This window comes from Rhinichthys klamathensis, unplaced genomic scaffold (genome assembly GCF_029890125.1).
Source record: "Rhinichthys klamathensis goyatoka isolate OS25496 unplaced genomic scaffold, OSU_Roscu_1.1 h1tg000248l_1, whole genome shotgun sequence".
Classification (NCBI taxonomy): Eukaryota; Metazoa; Chordata; class Actinopteri; order Cypriniformes; family Leuciscidae; genus Rhinichthys; species Rhinichthys klamathensis.
The window spans coordinates 1,560,821-1,575,100 of NW_026606770.1; the positions used below are offsets into that span (position 1 = coordinate 1,560,821).

At 39.6% G+C, this 14,280-nt stretch overlaps 1 protein-coding gene across 1 annotated transcript in view; it reads left to right on the forward strand.

The window, feature by feature from the left end:
• cdh2 (cadherin 2, type 1, N-cadherin (neuronal)) overlaps window positions 1–14,069 on the forward strand; it is a 50,310-nt gene extending 36,241 nt beyond the window's left edge. Inside the window, exons 8-16 of the mRNA XM_056266456.1 lie at window positions 1,237–1,374; window positions 1,465–1,650; window positions 2,202–2,455; window positions 3,071–3,213; window positions 6,086–6,319; window positions 6,427–6,660; window positions 9,140–9,279; window positions 11,154–11,321; window positions 13,202–14,069. Of these exons, the coding sequence (XP_056122431.1) occupies window positions 1,237–1,374; window positions 1,465–1,650; window positions 2,202–2,455; window positions 3,071–3,213; window positions 6,086–6,319; window positions 6,427–6,660; window positions 9,140–9,279; window positions 11,154–11,321; window positions 13,202–13,408 (1,704 nt within the window). The 3' untranslated portion in view covers window positions 13,409–14,069. The remainder of the gene's footprint in view (window positions 1–1,236; window positions 1,375–1,464; window positions 1,651–2,201; window positions 2,456–3,070; window positions 3,214–6,085; window positions 6,320–6,426; window positions 6,661–9,139; window positions 9,280–11,153; window positions 11,322–13,201) is intronic.
• The last annotated feature ends 211 nt before the right edge of the window (window positions 14,070–14,280 follow it).

The window sequence follows — 14,280 nt, forward strand, 5'->3', positions numbered from 1 at the left end:
CTTATATAATTTTATTTGAGCTTAATTTCAATTACTGAAAACTATTTTTAATTGTTTTTAGTTAACAGTAACAACATTGTTTTCAACTGGTGGGTTGGAACCCAAAAAAACAATGGGCCACTTATCTGGTCTAATGCGGTTAAATAATAAGATGCAAACACAGGGCTGCCAACTTTTGAGTTTAGCTTGGAGTGAGAATTATGGAGGGGGATGGTTTTGGGATTGGGGGTGTTGTAAAAAAAAAATACATATATATTTTCAAAACATGGTAACTAAATATAATTTCAATACGTTTAGTGACAACGTTACAATGTTTACATGGTACAATGACTGGTAGGCGACTGTTTTTATTAGTCCTTGACAAATTTCATGATTTCAATTCATACAATTGAGATTTGAATTTGGATAATTATCAGTACACTAGCTACACGCAAAGTTTTTTAAGGAAAACATCTCTCAACTAATGCTGTAAACATACAGGGAGCCCTGTCAGCTGGTATTATTATTAAAGGCAATACAATATCAAATTAACATAATGCGGTTTTTATAATAATAATGTTAGAATAATTTTACTAATACGAGTAAAAATATAATAAATGTGTAATATAGTGCATATATTTAGCAAAATATTCCTCTCTATAGTTAATTTTTCTATCTACCTAACATGCTATGGTCATTAAATGGCTTTCCTGAGGTAAATGTAACGTTCCGTGACATTGTTCTCCAGCTGTATTATAGACCTCTTTCTGCAGTTTAAACACTGATTGAGCGATTACATGATACATTTCGGTAAGTTATACTGTATCTTTTAACATACTTTCTAATGTTCATTTGTGGTTTTTTTTTACTATTAACTAGTAGTAAAGAGGAAGAGATGATCAGTTCACGTCCACTTGAACTTAGTGATCTGTGGCGTCACATTCAAGAGCCCCAAAACAATATTTATTGTTTGAATTTCGTAATAAAATTGACCGAATTTGAAAGCTGAGACTATTTCAAATCAAAACTAACCTTTTCTGTCAGTGTACTCTTTGCTTCGCAATTTTTCGCCATGTGAGAAAATTGATGTGTGGCGTGAGAGCCTGAGAACAGTGTCAATTGCGCGAGTCAGTTGGCAGCCCTGCGAACATAACACTTCCCATATTCCACATCCAGTTGAGAGCCACTGCTGTAAACCATTTCCTTCTTTTGTTTTTAACCCAATTTTTTTTTGTTTCGTTTTTTTGTGCCGAGCAGAAGGTCCCTCAATACACCCTGATCATTCAGGCTACCGATATGGAGGGAAACCCCACATATGGTCTGTCCAACACCGCCACTGCTGTCATACGCCTGCTGGATGTCAATGACAACGCTCCGGAGTTCACCCGAGAGACTGTGAGTGGCACACACGCACAGACACTTGAACACGTGTCTCGCGAAAGCCATCTTTGCTGAAAATCGATCTCTCTCTGTCTGTCTCTGTAGTTCCATGGTGAGGTCCCAGAGAACCGTGTGAATGTGATAGTGACGAATCTCACCGTGACTGACAAAGATGAACCGGGGACTCCTTCATGGAATGCTGTGTACCGGATCATATCTGGGGATCCAAACGGACTCTTTTCCATCCCCACTGACCCCGTTACCAATGAAGGCCTTGTCACCGTTGTCAAGGTAACACTCACAAACTTACTGAGGAATAAACATACCGACAGATGGTCTGGAACTGATGTGAACGATTCCGCTTCAGAACCACTTTGGGTTTTACACTTTCTGCTCACTCATGAGAGAAAATCACACAACGTCCGTCTACTTGAAGTCGGCACCGCTCACACACTTTGGTCTGCAATGCACAGACAAGCAGAGTGATACAAACAGTGAAAAGTCTCAGCACTTTCAGCCAATCAGATCCGTGGACCAGAACTAACGGATGTATAAACACTGTAATTGGGTTGTGTTGCTATTCGCTAGAATCTCGCTAGAGTCTTCTAGGCCCGGGTTCATATACAGAGTAAAAGACGGTCTCCATGGAAACAGCTTCCACCTGCTGTTCAGCTGAGTTTATATGTCTTTTAATTGAGAATGAGTCATTCATTAATTATTATTCAAGAATTTTTCCTCTGTGTATTTGATTGCAACACAATCCATTCATTGTATAATTTTGATTATTTTTCCTAACAGCTCTGTTAACTTGATTGTATGTGTGTGTGTGTCCTTGTGTACAGCCAATTGATTTTGAGATAAATCGATCATTCATGCTGACTGTTGTCGCTGAAAATGAGGTGCCGCTGGCAAGCGGGATCCATCGCACCCGCCAGTCTACAGCCACCGTGTCCATACGCGTCATCGACGTGAACGAAAGCCCAAACTTTGACCCAAACCCCAAACAGATCAAACTGGAGGAGGGGCTTCCGCAGTGGTCGATGCTAACGACTTTCACTGCTCATGATCCAGACAGATTTATGCAGCAGAGTATTAGGTATTAAAACACACACATGCATCTACACACACACATGTTTGGAAAGGATTTTTTGAAATAGGAGAGTTTAATGCACTATGAGGAACTAAGCAGGGCTTTCTTGCTAGTCCAGCCAGAACATTTATGGAAACTAAGCTGGAAAAATGATTCACTCAGAAATTGTCGCTCAGTCATTCATGTCAGAGGTCATTTACATACAGAAGTCTTAAAGGTGCAGGAGCAAACAGAATATGTCATAGTCATGTAAAGTGGATGGTCATGAATATGGTCTAAAAATAATGTGAAAAGACTAGGATTTTTTTTTTTTTTTTACCTTTATTTCAATTACCGATTTGAAAAAAAAATTAGTTTTAGTTAACAAGAACAACACTGGTCACACTGGAAATGGAAGGTCAAGTTAAACGCTTTGCATTGTGGGATGCATTGCCCAGCGCAGTATGCTAGGTTGTATGAATACATACTATACACTCCAGAAATAGTAGGATATATAGTGTAGTAAATAGTAGAATGAAAGTATGCTACTCCACAACCTTTGTGTTTTGTCATTTTTTCCCCCATTTCAGTAGTTTTTGTATGAACAAGTAAATGTTAACCATCTGTGTTTCTGTTTTAAAGGTACTCTAAATTGTTTGACCCTGCCAGCTGGCTGGAGATCGACCCCAACAATGGACGAATTTCCACAATTGCTGTTTTGGACCGAGAGTCTCCCTATGTTAAAAACAATCTCTACAATGCCACATTTATGGCCTCTGACAATGGTAGGAGCAGCTGTGTTTGTATGTGTATATATGCAGAAACACTTGAGATCTAGTGATTCTGTTGATTTTTAGCTCTAGGGAGGAATTGCAACCGAACAGAGATATACACATGCCCACACATCCATGTTAATGATCTCACCAACAACATATGCAAACTCATTCTGAATGTCTATGCACTCACTTTCTCTGGGTTGTTCTTTGAAGCAGGCTCTCTCTCTCTCTCTCTCTCTCTCTCTCTCTCTTCCTAACACACACATATGCACATACACTACCCGCTGTGTGAAAGAGTCTACTGAAGTCTGCTAGGCCCTATTCTGCTGTGGTGTTTAACATTCTCGCTGCATCAGGGCTCTGAAACAAACCCCCTCTCTCTCTCACACACACACACACACGCTGTAAATTTGAAAGCTTGTCTCCTGAAACACTCACTAAACAGTTGTGCCATTTTTGTATGCGGTATTTCAGTGCAAAACCCCACCTTTTATCCAGTTTAAATGCCCTGAAATAGCAAGGCACTGTATGTAAATGAAGGCATTCTCATTCTTTTTAGCACAAACGCACTCTTCTTTGCAAATTAGCCTTGTTTTAGATCAGCACTATTTGCGCAAAATCAAATGGTAATGTTATCAAGCAATTATATTTAATTGCATTTCATTTAAATACATTTTTATTTAAAAGGGATGTTTGTGTACATTTTCTTGCAATCGGTAATTAATGAAATTGTGGAGAAGAGTGCTATATCCAGCTGTGCACTGCAGTAAAGTGCACTTTTAGCATTTTAAAGGTAGATTGCAGTGCCAACTACAGGCACAAGTTCCGCCATTACCTAAATAATTCAGTGATTCTGTGTTTCCCGAAACCATAGTTCCAATGAATATTCACAAACTGCATCACAAAGTTGTCTGGTTGGAGTAAACAAAGCTAAACAATAGAGAACAAACATAGCAAAGTAATCTTCAGATACAAATAATCTGACATTAATTCTAAATCTCTTTATTGTTGAACCAACATGGTTTACATGTGACAAAGTTAGGAACAGGAAAGGATGCATCGTATTATGGTAGTTCATCAGAGTTATGTTGTGGAGCAAGAATTGCATTGCTAATTGTCTTTAGTTGCATAGTTTAAATTTGTAAACTTGCTAAGACAGCGGGTGCAAATACACAATGCTAACTTAGCATTCTTAGTGAATTCCTGGCTGCCTCAACTCAGTTAAATCTTTGTGTGCAAGTAGCAGTATAGTGCTGATCGAAACCCTTTGCCACAAAGAAGCCTTTTCGTATGTAGTTCAATGCTGATTTGCACACCTGATTCAATAAATTAAGGATACTTAGTCGTACTTGAATTAGTTGTTTTCAGGCTGGAATGGATTCAAATGTGTTGTGAATGCCAGCAGGAGTGGAACAGAAAGCCTCAGCTCCGTCAGCCTGCCTGCGCGGCTCTGCCTGTCTCTTGTTCTTTGTTTAAAGCTCAGTGAAGTCGAAAGGTCTTGTTACTCTTGTTGGAACAGAAACTTAGCTCTTTTCTAAGGAGTGATGGTCCAGTCTGTGGTGGTTATAAGGGCTCTGGTTTGATTGGATCTTATAGACTGTGCAATATGGTTTATAAATGAGTTATCATGCCAACCGACCCAGATGAGTGGAACTTAAAGTCATTAACTGCTGTAGTTCATCTGTATTGTCAGTTTTCAACTATTAGTCTCAGGCTCAGATGTCACGCCCACGAAGCTTTCACAGTCACGAAGCATATTGCACACAAAAACGTGTGCAATATACAGTAAGGGCTGTATGGATTAATCTTTAAAGGGGCAAGAAGATGCACCGAGTTTATTGCATCTTTTGTTCATCTTTTTATTCATTCAAACATCTCGTCACGTAGGTTACGTTTTTTAGATTGCGTGTTGAAAATAGTGTTTAAAAGTTTTAAAATGTGATTAGTTAAAGGAGAACTCCGGCGCAAAATGAACCTTTGGTCTAATTACACATTGTTACCTAGTCAACCGTTATCTGAGATTTGTTTTCATGATTATCGAATGTAAATAGTTTTATCTCTAAAAACAGTTTAGCCTATAAAGCTAGTATATTGGGCATGGAGTAATGACAAATAAAAATCGCTTGTTATTACCACTAACAAGGCTGAAAATAGCCCCACACTAACACGGTAGCATAATGAGGGTCCCTACCTTCAAACCGAAGCATTGAGAACTTTGTCAGTGTCCAGACAGTTTAATAAGAAGATATTTAATACATACAGTCAACTTCGCGTATACAGGCAGAAGCCATCTTTGAAATACAGTCTTTACCAGTCAATCTACGAACGCCGATCCAAGCCTGCTGTTCGCGCTCACCTTATCACAACTTATAGCTCGTTCACATTCTCACCAGCGCACTTGGATCGGCGTTCGTAGATCGACTGGTAAAGGCTGTTTTTCAAAGATGGCTTCTGCCTGTATACGCGAAGTTGACTGTATGTATAAAATATCTTCTTATTAAACTGTCTGGACACTGACAAAGTTCTCAATGCTTCGGTTTGAAGGTAGGGACCCTCATTATGCTACCGTGTTAGTGTGGGGCTATTTTGAGCCTTGTTAGTGGTGTTAACAAGCGATTTTTATTTGTCATTGATCTATGCCCAATATACTAGCGTTATACTAGCTTTATAGGCTAAACTGTTTGTAGAGATAAAACTATTTACATTCGATAATCATGAAAACAAATCTCAGATAACGGTTGACTAGGTACCAATGTGTAATTAGACCAAAGGTTCATTTTGCGCCGGAGTTCTCCTTTAACTATTCTTAGTCAAAAGTCTGGCTACATGAGACCATGTTTGTATTGACTTTCCCTTCTTTTTCTCTTCTGTCCATTGTCAGGTATCCCCCCTGCGAGTGGGACGGGAACTCTGCAGATCTACCTGCTGGACATAAACGATAACGCACCTCGAGTCTTCCCTCAAGAAGCAGAAGTGTGCGAGCGTCCTGAGCCCAACGCCATCAATATCACAGCTGTAGACGGAGACCTCAACCCCAATGCTGGGCCCTATGCTTTTGAGCTGCCCAACCGACCCTCTGACATCCGCAGGAACTGGACACTGACTCGAATCAGTGGTACGCCACAACGGCATATTAAAACACTTTTCTCAATGATGTTTTTATTTGTCTTGGCAGACTTGATCTGACGCTCGTGTTTTGTCATACTTGTGGTTGGTTTGTAGGCGATTATGCTCAGTTAAGTCTGAAAATTAGTTACTTGGAAAGTGGGATATACGAGCTGCCCATCAGCATCACAGACTCGGGTAACCTGCCCATGTCCAACATCACCTACCTGCGCATCAAAGTGTGCCAGTGCGATCACCACGGCGACTGCGTGGACATGGAGCGCATCATGGCAGCCGGGCTGGGCACCGGAGCCATCATCGCCATTCTTATCTGCATCATCATCCTGCTGGGTAAGACGCACACTAGACAGAGATTGTTTCTTCCAGGCAGTGGAGTTCTTATCAGTTGGTCACATTTCTGTCGAGCACTTGTGATCTGCTTTTGGTCGCAGAGGTAGCCTGACTTCTTCATACTCATATTCTAGTCAGAATGTGAGTCTGATACTGCTTCATAGGGCTTTGATTATGAGGCGTGTCTTAACCGAACCAGGAACAAAAAAAACTCTGCACTCAATTGGATAGACCTACAACCAATGAGAGCAACGCAGTAAGTCAACTACTTTGCATAGCACAGTTGTCAACTACAGAACTCAAATGCACGCACGCTGGAAGAAGTAAAATAACGAGTGTTGCTTCTTTTACTTGGCCCTCTTGAGTGCGACCAAAGGAGAAACCACAACGACCACAGGGTTTTCATTGCGTCCCATCTTCTTAGTTACCATCGGAGCCAGCTGATAAATTAAACTTTTGCCGAATCCCATAGGAAGGACGGCAAACACATCTTTCCGATCGACAAATGCCTTGATTGCAGTTTTATGTTCGTCTTTTAAAATGAATGCGCTGTCGATTTCTTTTACAACGGACGCGATAGTGGAATCTCTACATCTCAGTTCTCCAGCGGCAGTCATCTGTGAGGGAAACCAGTTCAACCCAAGCGCTCTTTGATAACGTGAGGATTACGTCCCTGCAGATCATCTGTCCATCATTGTATAAAGCCCGCCCTGGCAATTTGATTGGCCCGACGATTTCTGAACCGATCATAATTACTCCTCAATGGAGCGAGTCCAGACCGAACTTCCCGATCAAAAAATGTTGTGGGCGGGGTTCGGGCTGGCATCCAGGCTATCGCAGAGGCGATATAGTCACAAAAGATTTAATAGCGAGACTGTTGTGGAAATGAGAGCAACCGTTCTGATCAGTTGAATCAAAATCAAATGATGCTTTTCTCTTTTCGGTTGACTTTAGCTGGGTTTCTATCCACATATTTTTATATACACTACCGTTCAAAAGTTTTGGGTCAGTGAGAATTTTATTTTTATTTTTGGAGGAAAGAAATCAATACTTTTATTTATCAAGGAATAATTAATTTGATCGAAAGTGACAGTAAAGACATTTATAATGTTACAAAAGTCTTTTGAACTTCCTATTCATCAAAGAATCCTAAAAAAAAAAAACTGTACAACTGACAGACCAACAACTGTTTCAACATTGATAATATTAATAAATGTTTCTTGAGCATCAAATCCTCATATTATACTGATTTGTGAAGGATCATTTGACACTGAAGACACTGACACTGGTGATGCTGAAAATTCAGCTTTGATCACAGGAATAAATTACACTTTACTATATATTCACACAGAAAACAGCTGATTTACACTGGAATAATATTTAATACTATAACTGATTTTTGTTGTATTTTTAATCAAATAAGCGCAGCCATGGTTAGCAGAAGAGAATTCTTTTAAAAGTATTTAAAATCGTACCGACCCCAAACTTTTGAACGGTAGTGTGTATATATATTTTTTTTTTAAATGTTGGATGAACACACCGAGAAGTGAATGCATCAGATTTTGTTCCACTCGATTTTGTTCATTGTATGGTGGTTGTGTCCACAAACTGCAAAGACACATTTATATGCAAACACCATATAAAAGTGAATTTTGCATCCGATGACCCCTTTAAGAACTTATAAGCACACTTGAGGTGGATAAATGCTTTGTTCAGTAAGAAGACATAAACACAAACTACAATGGAAACATTTATAGAATAAATTTCTAGAGGCGCATAAACAAGTATTGTGAATAATTCGCTTTGGACCAATCTCATTGCATAAATATGGTTCTAGTCTTAATGAAACGCTGCCAAAGCCTGTTATCAAAATGATTGGCTACTGTCACCATCAAAACTGTATGACATGCCGTCGCCTCTCAAAAATAAGGCATCTACCACCTCCATTCACTAGCGATGAGGACATTTTTGTCAGAATGTCTCTGCACTCTAAAGTAACTTATTACATTTAATAAAAGAGCCACAGTAGTTTCCCAATGGCCACAACTTCCATTTCTATTTTGCTCAAACTCCTATGTAAGTGAAAACTTTGTTCTCAAACACATGGGATGTAGGAACTGTTTTCAGGTAAAATTAAATTTGGAACTTGGATGGAAACATAGCAGCTTATGATTATCTCTTGCAGAACTCTGATTCTCCATCTCTAGTTTTACTTTGCAGTGTCACAGAATAGCTGAATAATATCAATCCAATTTTTACTATCTTATGCGCTCATTTTACTGAAAAATCACACCCCTCACGGAAATCTCCGAAGCTTGTCTGAGGAAGTAACAGAAACTGAGGGGGTGGAGCTAGGAGAAATGTAAATTTTGGTTGGTTGTGCTAAAAATTACACACTGCACCTATAACTGTCTGATCTCAAGTCATTTTGCTCGTTTTATATGGATCTCTCTCTCTCTCACTTTCTGTCTCTCTGCAGTGCTGGTGTTGATGTTTGTGATGTGGATGAAGAGACGGGATAAAGAGAGACAGGCCAAGCAGCTGCTGATCGATCCAGAGGACGACGTGCGAGACAACATACTCAAATACGACGAGGAGGGCGGCGGAGAGGAAGACCAGGTACATGCGCTCCCTCTCTACTGCTATTGCTGCTGGGCATACACAATTATTTCAGCTCAGAATAACTTGAGACCATCTAGCTTGTTTAATAAAAACATGTTAAAAATGTTGATTTTAAGCAGTCGTTAAATCTTCACCATTTTAATTTGAGCTGCGTAATGCGGTTTGAAATCACAATGACAAATTTTCAGCACTCATTTTGCAAGTAATGCTGATTACAAGTCATAGTATGCTAGAGACTCATTTTAAATCGATGAAACCGTTCCTGCTTTGCCTGGTGGTGTGAGCACATATTTTTGCATTTGCACTTGTAAAGTGTCTCAATGCTCACACACACACATTCAGTTTTATCATTTTGAAGACTTTTTGGTAACACTTTATTTTAAGGTGCTTGTAATAAGCAGTAATTAACAGTTAATAAGACACTTATAAGACCTTATAAGATGCATATAAGATGTATATAAGCATTAACTAATTATAATAAATAAATTAAATTAAAAAATAAATGTCTCAAGTATCAATACATTGCACTTTTAGAACAGCCGGACAAACGTAAATGGTAACACAAAGTCACTTAAAAATTGACCTTCCCAAGAGGGAGTAGTTTCCCTGATCTCTTCAGGGCCTGGACCTTTAATTAACCCTTATATGAAGTAGTTAATGCTTATATGCATCTTATATGCATCTTATAAGGTCTTATAAGTGTCGTATTAACTGTTAATTACTGCTTATTACAAGCACCTTAAAATAAAGTGTTACCGACTTTTTTATGGTTTCATGAGTTATTGATATTTTCTACTCTCTAAACCCCCAGAGAAACCATTTGGCATTTTTATTAAATTTTAATTCAAACATTAAATTGGGGTACACTGTATTTTTTCCACCTGCCTCTTCATCTTGCGCATGGCAGAGTGTTCTAACTTTTCAAAGTAATACTCCATGGACCATGAGTACTTACAGACATGTCATCTTTCAAACTTGTCGTGGGTATATTCTAACCTCTTGCATATCCATTTTTGTTGTTTCCACCTTCTTCTTTGGTTATTTTTAATGGCATTTTCCATCGTCTTCTTCAAGTAGTTCTTGAAAACAGCGAGCCAACTGTGAGTATTGCCACATAGTGGACCAACCAATTAGTGCAGTCAATTACAGGCATGTGTGTGTGCGCCATACAAAGTTTGTATTACACCGACCCTGCTGATTTCAAAATGTAGCGGCAAATCGAAACATACCTTCAGCTATCGGCTAGCTATGTAAAGGAGGAAATACTATAGAGTTTGATTGTTTTTATCCACCTTATATTTAACGTAACAGCAGGCGTCGCCATTTGTAACTTAAATGTGCTTCCAGTTATTTCAGCAGTATAAAAACAGTCTGATTTGTGGCTTGACATGGCGAACTGGTAACATTATTTTAATGTATCATCTTAGTCATAAACACACTGGTTTGTAGCGCAAATAGTTGTACTTTTTACTGCACTTTGTTATTCTTCTAGTTATTTGCTTATAGCGCCTGATGAGAAGTCTAAGCTATCGATACAAAGACCACTCGCTGACCTAAAAGAAATGAAATATCAGTATGAATAAAGAATATGTTTATTTTACATCAAGATTCAAGTTTTTTAGTTGTACTTTAAGTATTTTCATTCCAAATATGGACTGTTCCCAATTTTCCCATAGGAAGGTTTTATCAAATTTAGCTAACTTCTGAAAAGAAAACCCACTTGAATGTCCTTCATATGGAACAAAGCGAATTTAAATTGCATTACTATAGTGAAAACGTTCCTTGTTTTGCATGCAGATGTTTCCAGAAGACCAAGGGCTTTTAAGCAGACTTCTAACCCTGTTTGTGATTGTCTATCTGTGTTTCTTCAGGACTATGATCTGAGCCAGCTGCAGCAGCCCGATACTCTGGAGCCAGACATGATCAAGCCCGTCGGGATCCGCCGGATGGACGAGCGACCGATGCACTCCGAGCATCCGAACTATCCCATCCGCTCGGCCGCACCCCATCCCGGAGACATAGGAGAGTTCATCCACGAGGTACGCCGTGTGTCCGCTCTTCATATAAAATGGCTCGATGGCACCAGTGATAAGACTTAATGGTGATTGATTGGTTAATTGGACCAAGGTCCTTTTAGTTTTGTTGATCATTAGCCAGGCTCAGGGATCCAATAACTCATGCTACAGTCTGTGGATGCACGCCCTCCCCGCACACATGCTCTAAGCAGTGCGACTGCACTCAAAGCAGGGTGAGATTAGCAAGAAACTCCTTAAATCAGGTAATGCATTACTGCTAAATTTAAGCAACCTCACTTAAAAGACAGATTGGCTTTTTACACATCAGCATTTGCCAATCGTTTCGACCAAACTGTATTTTAAAGAAATTTAGCATTCGAACTTGAAAAGAAATTATTGTCACTTATGAGTTTTGTTTATAGTCGTTTTATGTCTGCAGAAAGATTTGTTTAGACAAGCGACTTCAGGATCCAGAATTATGTCAGCTGAACGTCTATACAGTGTTTAGTCTGTGTTAGCACTCTGTCTGGATAGTGTTATGCTAAGAATAGAACTTTATTTGTACAATATGGCGGTGTTTCAGACCCAAGTGAGCTGCCTACCTAGACCGCATTTTTGGGCACCAGAGGCATTTTAAACATTCAAATTCAACATGCATTTGGATGTTCGATTCACTACCAAAATTGTTTGGGCACATGTAAATCAAACGTTTGAATCTACCCCAAAATGTTGTCTAGGTAGACATGCGATCTTGTCTATGAATGTTTTTGCTTCTGTTGCATTATCTATCTAAAGTTACATCGGAAATGCTGTATTACATACCTACTTCTACTCGTTTTCACTACTACGGTTCGAATGCTAGCTTTTCCACACATCAGCTTGTTTGGCTGAAGAAGTACATCATACAGTTTTTTTTTAAATATTTGTATCGTTTTTGTTATTATTACAGACAAAACATGCATGTATAGGATTCATGTTTCTTCCATTGGGTGCCCACACTCCATACCCCCTCCACCATCATTGGATTGATTTACTTAAAATACAATTGTGCAATCATAGTGCAAAAAAAAGGGAAAAAAAAAAAAACAGGAAGCACAACCTTTTGTGTCAGGTTGTTATGCTGTAATGCTAAATATAACGGTAGAATCGTGTGTGTATTACGACCTGTCGGGACCTGATGAAAATAAAATAAACAAGGTTAATATATTAGTATTTATAATGTTTAAAGATTACCATATTCTTATAAATTCATTTTATGAGGAACTTCATAGGTTAAACTTCAGAGGGTCATTTTAAATGTTGGAGAGACTGCAGATTTCCTGAGAGGCGAGACACATTATTTCATAGCAGGAAATAATGGCCAGTACACAGTGGTCTTTGTGTTCATTTAAATTTTGGATTCACCTGCACATTTTACAAAACAGTAGAGAATAGTGCAGCAGCATGTGAAATGGCTCTCACACACAGTTTCTACTTAATGGGTTTCAGTTCTATTGTCACTCCTTCCTCCTTCCTTCCTTCCTCTTCTCACTTTAGTTGTTTCTCATCCAGTGCCCTGACAGTGTATTCAGTGTTTCATTGTTTAATTGTGCGAGCTCAGACTGCGCTTAGCTGTGGCGTTACCAGAACGCAGCCGCTTATAAATAAACGCTTTAGCCTGTTCCAGAGCCCAGCATCTGTTTGCACGGCGACCCCAATCCTTCTCCACTTCCCTCTCCTCCCATCTCCCCTCCTCCTCCTCTGTTTGTTCCTTCTATTTCTCCATCCCATCCCCCTCTTCTTCACTTAAACAGCAACACGTTGTACCAGATGAGTAATCGGACAAGAAAACGCTTGTATGATCATGTGCTATATTTGAAGCGTGTCTATTTTAAAAGCACATCCGTTGTGGTCATGTTCCCTAGGGTCTGAAGGCGGCCGACACCGATCCCACGGCCCCTCCGTACGACTCCCTGCTGGTCTTCGACTACGAGGGCAGCGGCTCCACGGCCGGATCGCTCAGCTCCCTTCACTCCTCGAGCAGCGGAGGCGACCAGGACTATGACTACCTCAACGACTGGGGCCCTCGCTTCCGCAAACTCGCCGACATGTACGGAGGCAACGACGACTAGCTTACGCCATCACCGCAGGAGCACAGAAAGAGAAGGAAGAACCGGAGGAGGAGGAAAATGAAAAGAAACAACATCAAAAAAACAAACAGTGTGGCACTTTTTTTTTAATTGCAGGACGTGGACAGTGTGCAGAATTGAAACAATGAAGAAACCAATATACCCTAAAGAGACAAGAAAGTGGAAGGAAGATCACCATGGAAACAAAACCAGGTCTCTCCGAGGCCCTCAGTTGTTGACGCAAGGGGGTCTTATGAAGGAAATCTGCCTAGGTTTGCTTCAGTCCAGGATTTTTTCGCCTAAGTTTGAAGGATCATCGGTACGAAACGTATGAAGGAACGCTTAAAGAACGTTAAATGAATGCTAAGTTACACTTGAATCTCACAGTACAGAAGCACTGGGATATTACGTGCCTTTTTGTACATTTTTTTTGTTTCGTTTTGACATTTTTCTTTCTTTTTCGGTCTTTGTTCATTTGATCTGATGATGTTGTTTTTTCTGTTCAATGGCTTTGGTGGCTCAGAGTTTTGGAGTGTTTATGTCGTGAGCCTGTTTATAACGTTTATGCTTCTGCTTGCGTTTCTCACCATCACGCTGTTCGTTCACGTCACGTATCAAAACGAAAGCTTTGGAAGAATGAGAGCTGCAAGACAGAGGGAACAGCTTTGTACAGTATGCTAGAAAATAGATTTCAGTTTCTTTCTTTTTTTTGAATTGAATAAAAATATATTCACTGTTTTTCCACCAAAACGTTAACTTATGCAGCCGGTTGCAAAATGGGAGACGAGCGTTATTATTTGGTAGCAGAACTCTTCGTTTATTTTCTCTCTCTCTCTCTGCATTTTTTGAAGTGATTTAGTATTTTGCAAATGAAA